General features: G+C 36.3%; 1 protein-coding gene across 1 annotated transcript in view; it reads right to left on the bottom strand.

The window, feature by feature from the left end:
* Positions 1–1,623: 1,623 nt before the first annotated feature.
* Positions 1,624–8,333, bottom strand: part of NHLRC2 (NHL repeat containing 2) — a 31,854-nt gene continuing 25,144 nt past the window's right edge. The window contains exons 9-11 of the mRNA XM_049810138.1: positions 7,248–7,457; positions 5,936–6,161; positions 1,624–3,948 (exon numbers count right to left, since the gene is read on the bottom strand). Coding sequence (XP_049666095.1) covers positions 3,683–3,948; positions 5,936–6,161; positions 7,248–7,457 — 702 coding nt within the window. The 3' untranslated portion in view covers positions 1,624–3,682. The remainder of the gene's footprint in view (positions 3,949–5,935; positions 6,162–7,247; positions 7,458–8,333) is intronic.

Genomic DNA, 8,333 nt, shown 5'->3' with positions numbered 1-8,333 from the left:
TACTGTAATTAAATAAATTTTCTGAAAACATCTCACAAAACTATTAATATATTCATTCAAAACCAAAAGCTGTTTCAGTAAAGGAAACACCACAACTAAAAACTGCAAATGCCACTGAACTTGTTTCCATTATACAATACAACCATGACCAATATTTTTTAGAGATTTGCTCTAGTAATATATTACTTTATTAAGGTCTGATGCAAACCCCATTAAAGTCAGTAGAAAGACATGTTTTGAAAAGGCCTCGAATTACATACTTTTACTGTAAGACACAAATCTGGGAGTGCTGAGCCATAGCAACCTGCTTAGAATTTTTATATCAGGAAACACTAATAAACTAAATTACCGTACAAAGAGATAGCAGTCATCAATGTATCTGATTCTTCAGTGTTTAGACAGAGTAGTAACATTTACTATTTTTCTGAATCATATTTTGAAGATGCTTTCTGGTACTTAACTGAAATAAATTTCTGTAGCTTGTACATGCTATTCTGTTTGCCTGTCTAGTTACATTTATGGCACTTGTGGCTTTTCTATAAGAGCATCTTGTAAACCCTGGAGGAAGCAATGGAAATAGTATCCCTAAACATCATAAGCTTTAAAAAAACATGTTTGTCTAATTATGGAACATTCAAATGTACACCACAAGGGAAACAGGAGGAGTGACTCCAGGAATGAGTATGCTGTTCCTTGGACAAACAAAACATAGCGTTAGGCTGTATGATCAAAGGCCAATCACAGCGAACACACAGACTGAGCGAGGAGCAGAAGAAACCTAGTAACCTCAACAGCAAGAAATGGAGCACACTGAGAATCAGCTGCTCCTAAGATGATGAAGGAGAACGGTTAGAGCAGTGTCCTTGTGTGAAACCCACTAAGATGAGTCAGGAAAAGTGCCTCTCCCTTGCAAACTAAAGGAGTTACTGCCTAAAAGGGTTTAGGACTTACTGGATGTGAGGAAAAAGCATTTTGGGACATACAGCTTTTCTCTGTAAATAGTGGGTTGTGTGTCTTTTTGAGATGGTATCACACCTTCTGCCTCTCCTTTAGCATAAAGCTATTACAGTGTAGTAGCAAGGAATGCTCTGAGGCTTTGTAGAAAGAGCAATAGTAGCATAGATATAGTATACCACCCCCCGCTCCCTTAGTTCATATAAGATTCAGTCATCTGCCACAAGACATGGACTTAAAAAGACAAAGAAAAAACTGGTTCAAACAGATAGATTCCTGTTCTCCACTAGTAAAGTTGAAACTGTTTTCCTTGAAATACAATTGTTTAAAATTTGGCTAAAACTAAATATTTAAAGGTCCTTTACAGTTTGATCCTGGACTTCAGCTTGATGTTTATGCAACAGTTTTCCTACTACCTTCGTTTTCCCCATAAGCTTATAGTGGTTCTGAGTGTGTCTTGAAACTTGAAAACAAAAAGGGTATGACATTTAAACACACATTTATATATGTATGTTTAGATAGAAAACATATCTACAACACTGTATTTAAACACTACACACTATAGTTAAATAAAGTTAAGAATACACAGACTTTCCCCTACAGCAATACATAAATTAAAAAGTGTCAATAAGAAAACAGATCTGTTGACCTTTTTTTTTTTGAATACTGGAATTTGATGATCTCATCCAACTGAAATAGACAAATATAATGTCATTCTAGTTGAAAATGAGAGAAAAAAATAATCTGCTAAATTATATATTCAAGATAACTGTAACTGTTTTGTTATTCTGAACTTCTGAAACTAATGCTTTTTTTTTTTCAGTAAGCAACAGAAAATTTGTGAGCTAGCTGGAAGCTTATCTAAGATTTCCTGGCTACTATCCAAAGAAAACACAAACAAAGAATTCTGAAAGAGTAAGTTGTAAAGTGTAAAAAATGGTAAAAGCCCAAATCAGTTTCTTTACCTTCATACTTCCAATAGCATTTGCAATCTGTGAACAAAGTAGCAAAGCTTTCTCCTTCTTCAAAATGGCATGTAAGAATTGAGAGGCTTACCCGAAGGAGCTGAAACACTGAATTAGAAAAATTGCTTAAAAAACAAACACGAGAAAAATAACAGCTCAGCCCTTGCCTTGCTGACAGGTGAGATAACCATTTCTGGTACCACAGAGAACTTGCAGATAGACTGGCATTTCAATGGAAGGAAAAACCACACCAGTCCATGTGGTTCCCTTAAAACAAAAGCCTCTCGGGTTCATGACCAACATTTCAGTCAGCCTTTAAGTAAGAAAGAGCAACAACAAATCATACTGGGGATTTACTTAGAGGTGTCATGAACAATGGTGACTGTTTTAGAAAAGACCATATAAAAATTCTTTCACTACTGAATATTATATGCAAAAATACTAACCTCAAACTTAAAACAAAGTCATCTTCTCAGAACCAAACCTCATGACTAGAGCACGGAGCCTTATCCAATTACCACTTAAGCACTGTGGAAACGCTTTCAGTTCAAGTAAAAAACTTGCACCCCCTCCTGTATTCCTGCTACTTACTATGGCAAATTGAAGGAATTTTACTTGCAAAACAACCACCAAAGGCAGAGTTCTGTAATACAGTTTTAAAGCACCTTACTCAGAGATTAGGTTACCAGTTTCCTAGCAAAAGCTAAGAACCTCTAAACATGAATGCAAATAATCCATTATTAAATGTATAGTTCTGGTTCAGTGGCCACTATTACAAATAGGCCGATTAACATTGACTTCAAAAGACTCTGAATCAGCCTTCAAGAGTATAATATTCTTCTTAATATTATGTATTTTCAAGATGGAAGTATTCAGACAAGTCTTTACAGAGAAATCATAAAAGTAGGAAGTGATTCACCCTGCTTGAAATGGCTGACATTTAATTTTTTCAGTTTAGATATTCAACCATTATCTACCACTTACTATAAAATGTAAATTGGTATGTATCAGAAAAACTCCAGCATGGTTTTGTGGTGTGGTTTTTTTTTTTTTTCTCTATAAATATAGACATTAGAGAGAGGCACATTCTTTGTTAGAAATCAGCATGAAATTTTTCTGTAGGAACTTGAACACTTCCTTTCACAGAAATTTCTCCATTAAACTATGCTCTTCATATAAGGCGGTCATATCTAGTTAAGCAAAACACTTGGTTTGCATAAAGTTAGAGCTGCACCTAGTTTAAGATGTATTTTCAAAATACATGTGTCATAAATGCCATTACAGAAAAATAAGCAAGATACTTCTTTTACAGCCTGGAGAAAAAAACTATTTGTTTTAACATTCCATTAAAATTTATAAGGGCACAGAAGGAATTTGTAACTGTTAGTCCAAAATGATCTAGTTATTCTAACATTATGTACAGTGCAAAGAACTTCTTACAGTAACATCACAAAGTAACACCAGCTCTTTCAAAAGGACTCTAAAAATTGTTGCTCATTGCTTAGAATGGCATATGTCCAACATATTCACAATTGGCAACAGAGTCTAGAGTATTACAATATTATTGCTGTTACTGTAATGAAAAGAAATGAGGTTGTGATGATAAATTTTCACATTAAGCTGTAGAGAACTCTACTTCATTTTACCAAGTATATTATTTCTTAGCTTTGTCATAAGCTCCAGGAAAATGAACAATGGAGAGAAGTTTTTCTCCTACAAAATTGTGGATAGTAAAATAAGGTATGAAATCAGCTGGCTTTGGGTTAGTTGGTTAAAAAAGCATGTATCAGTTCAACTTGAGTCAAGCTGCCTTGGTTTGTACTAGCTATCTGTAAAGGCTGACTGAATGAGACTCCTTTCATCATACAGGCATTGCTACCTTTGCTGCAATAGTAGAGGCACGCTTTGACAGCCAGGATAGCTTCAGCTGACAGACAGCTCCTGGGTAACTGAAAGGGAATGATAATCTGACAGGAAACATCTTTTATTTCTCCAGACAGACACTGTCCTTGAAGCAACCAGGTATTATCTGTAAAAGAAGAACAAGTTTTATCATTAGGATATTTAACACCATGTCTGAAACCTACAGAAAACACTAATTCTACCTATAGGACAACTTAGACTTTCTTTCCATATGCAACGTTAGGGGAAATTTCCTTCCCGATTTTTCCATTCATGGACCAAAAAAAAAAAAAAAAAAAAAAAGTAATTATGGCATTCCCAAACAGAAGCGTTGGTTTTACAAGTGGGTTGCTGCAGTTTAGCAATGTTCAGGCTGACTGTTACAACAGAACTTGAGTTTCACATTTATTTAAAAATTTAAGAGTATGTGAACTGAACTGCACAATAAATGTACCCAGCTCATTGCATTGTACTCTGTATTGTACTGTGAGATGGATAAAGTGCTCTTTTTGGCATTTTTCAGAAAATACCTAAAATTTGGCTCTAGAATTTATGAGCTTGAAATGACTTGTTGAGTTTAGGTTGCTTACGTTCTCCAATTTTACTAACCCTTGAAGCTATCACATATATCTTTACTTCAACAATATTTGGAGATTCTCTAGGCCAAAAAGTGTGCCGACTCTCCTGGAAATAGTCTATTTGTACTCCAAAAGCACAAACTGGGATGAGAAACTACTTTAAATCATGAGGCATATAAACAAATTGCAGTGCTTGTACAGTATTCGTTGACTGCTTTTAAAAGCAGAAATATGCACATATGAATGCTAACAAAATAGGTTCAAAGTGGTTAGGTATAATTGTACCTCAAATACTTTTTGGAAGAGACAAAAGCGAAAAAAAGGAATCTCTTTCAGGAATATGCTTCAGCTTCATGGTGAGCTTTCTCCCAGAGACAGACAGTAGGGTTGCGTGGCGGTGTGCTCCCCGCTCACCCCAACCTGACCTGGCCTGTATTTCCCATAATCCTGCTCAAGTGATAACCACCAGTGGCACTTGTAGATGCGTCTGGTCATGATTGCTGCATCTGGCTCAAAGTGGATTTGGGGGAGACAGATAGCAATAGCCAAGGGCTAGTTCGAACAATGCGCCCACCTAACCACAGTGCTGGACAAATCTGGAAGAAGCTAACATCTGTAGTCGGTATGCAAATATGACTACGAGTCAATTATCTTATTCCATAAAGAGTGGACAGCCCAGGACCTATTGAGCTCTCCTGCATGGCAGTGGGCTGCACGGCAGGATCTCCCCTCGAGTAGGCTGAGAGATTCCTTGCCACAACAGATTCTGGGTAAGTGATTAATAGTATGCTAAACTTTGAAATCTTAGCTAAGTGATAGAAAGGATTGATTGCATGCGTATAGTCCTTTAGACATAAGCTGCTGACCAAGTCTGGGACTAGGAGTGGATCCAGCCGCACCTAAACTCCCCTCTGGGAAGGAGTTTAGAAAGCAAGGGAGTCCTTTCTGAACCTCATGACTCAATAGGAGGGTCTTCCTGACAGTTTTGTCTGACCCAGTCCTCTATGCTGTAAGTATCAACTGAATCTTGCCATCAAATCATGTTAAACCACTGTGGTATTTACTATCAAACCTTGTTAAATCGCTCTTTTACATCAATAAACATCTTGCTACTTTTCTCTTACAAGTTAAGAGCTTCACTCCATCCCTGACAGGCTGGGATAAGCTGATCATAGAGACAGAGTGGAGAGAGCAAGCATCTAAGGGGGATCAGTACCTCTGCAAACCCTCACTGGCAGCTTGTTCCAAGAAAGTTAAAAAAAAAAAAACCCCAAACAAAAAAACCGCAACATGTATTAAATCAAGCAAAAAGCAGCCTATCAGGTGGTTTTTTTAAAATCTTCACAGGCCAGCTGTTAAATGTATCAACTCTAAATAACATGTATTCCATCTCAAGGTCAAATGGGAACACAGGACTGGGAGGGACACACTGATTCATCAGACTGAGATCCCTTGTATTGCAGGCGCATCATGATATAACCCTCTTTGTATCCTACCCACTCCTGTTCAACTGATAAAACAACACAGGCACTTTACCTTCTGCTGTGATAAACCAGGAATTGGGTGCTTCTTCATTCAGTTTTGAATCTGGAGGAAGAGTCAACTTTAATAAAAACTGAATTGTTTGGCCAGGAGCTACAGTTAGCGAAGGAAGTTGAAGAACTGGTGCAGATTTAGGCAGTTTTGGAAGGTTTGTTATTTTATCCTTTTGCACAGGCAGGTTATCTGGAACATCACATCCTTCTGGATTCAGGATAGGCAACTATCAGTAGAAATCAAACAAAATATTTATTTTTATTTGTACCAAAAGCAAACAGGCTTTCAAAATACAATTGCAGTTTCAAAGCTGACATGGACTAGGAAAACTAAACGCATGATAATATGGCTATTGGACTCAAACTTTCTGACAGAGTGCCACAATACTACGACAAAGAAAAAGGGAAGGACAAAATGATTTTTTTAAAATGAAAAAGATAAAACTGATTCATCCAAATAAAAATAATATTTACTATTAAAACCATAAAATCTGCAACTAAAATTTTAACAGTTGCATTATATTTTTACTTTAAACAAAGTTTATAGGTATTTTCTTCTAATCTGGTGGTAAATTGCATGCTTCAGTAATAAAATCCAAGATTTTAATCATGCAGATTGCACAGTAAAGGATAATTTCCCAGAAAAGCCACCAACATGGTATATGATATGAAAATTTAAACACACATTAAGATTGCGTACTATTAAATGCAAGAAACATACAAGACAGTTGGACCATTACGTCACATATATATATATATGTGTGTGTGTATATATGAAAACATTAAGACACAGTGCCATTGTAAGACAGACAGGAGTACAAATTTATTTGCCTTCATGTTTAAAAGCAAATAAAACAGTGCTCAATTATGACAGTGCTTTTGATTTGACAACTTGGAAGCCCACTATGTATCCCACTTTAAGTCACTGACCTCCCTAAATCATTTACAGCTTAATTACAGGACTTTGTAATCGATTTTAACTTCCACTTGTTACGTAGTGCTCATGAAATGCTTTTCATACTGAAAAAGTGGGCTCTATTTTTTAACAACTCATGTTTCTGTATTGTTCTTTTCTAGAGGATCATCGCTTTCTGTTTCCATGCAAAAGTTGCCCTTCCAAAGACTAAGGCTTTCAACAACTGTGCTAACAGGCAATGTTTACTTGCCAGATCATCACAAAACATTTTGTGAATATAGCTACTGTACCCAAAAAGTTTATAAGCTATATGATTTTTATACCACTTGCCAGAGTCTGTAATAGTAATTTATATCAAGAAACACCATTATCAGCCTGTTTAATAAGTATTACTTGCCATGGAAAGAATTTTTGTTTCCAAATCCAGAACTTTAATCTGATGATTATTTGTGTCTGCAACATACATCAAGCGGCCATTTTCTTCAACACACAAACCTCCTGGTTCATTAAAAGTTGACTGTGCAAAGCTGGAACCAATAACATCGCTTGCTTCTCCTGTGCCTGCCAGGGTAGCACAGTTCTTCATCTTGGGATCTACAACCTTAATCTAAGATAAACAAAGACATAAAAAAACTTTACTGAAAAAAAACCACCAGGATTTAGAAGTTCTGCATTATCTTATGCCCCATTTTCAGAAGCCAGCACTAACTTAGAGTACCTTAGCCACCAAGTGTGTGTCCTAGAAGCTAAGTTATCATACTTTACCAAATGACATGTCCCATCTTCCTCACCCCCCATTCCCTGCTGGACTTCACTTCTTTCTTTGGTCTTTATTCAGTGCTCCCTTTCATAATTTTGAAGGCACCTACCCCTCTGGTATAAAAGTATGCTGAATGGCTTGTTTTTCTAATGTTTGTTGCCCTTCTGGAAACATTTGCAAGATAGTAAGACCATAACAAAACTGGCAGGCTAACTTCTGTATAATTTTTTTCGTACAAATAGATGGATGTTTTTTTTTTCTTTAAGTAATAGCAAAAAAGTTTATAATGTTTTATACAATACCTGAAGCAAAATTTCATTTGCCACATAATTTTCAATAAGCGTTTAGTGTTATATACTTTATTCTTCAAATTAAAACAAATTATTTTTCTTTTAATGCATTTAATCAGTGTACAGTTAACAACCTTCTAGACATGGAAGCCTATACAACATCAGGTAAGAACAATCACACAAAACAATCTCTCATCTCAGACCTCCATGGAGGCAACCCACAATACTTCTCAAAACTTGGGTGGCTTTTTTAAGGGAAAAGCAAGTCCTCTAGTTCTCCCAGTTTTGTCAAACCTGCAGTATTCCTGACTAAGCACTCCCAGCTCTTTTGCTGTAGTTCAGCATCTTTGGGAAGATATAAGGAAAGGGTCTTTAGACTGAACTGTAACTTGGCACTTCAAATTCACCTTCCCTAAAGGACCATCATATCAAC

This window comes from Accipiter gentilis, chromosome 9, assembly GCF_929443795.1.
Source record: "Accipiter gentilis chromosome 9, bAccGen1.1, whole genome shotgun sequence".
Taxonomy (NCBI): Eukaryota; Metazoa; Chordata; class Aves; order Accipitriformes; family Accipitridae; genus Astur; species Astur gentilis.
The sequence above is the reverse complement of the archived record's forward strand: the minus strand, read 5'-3'. Positions and strand labels throughout refer to the sequence as shown.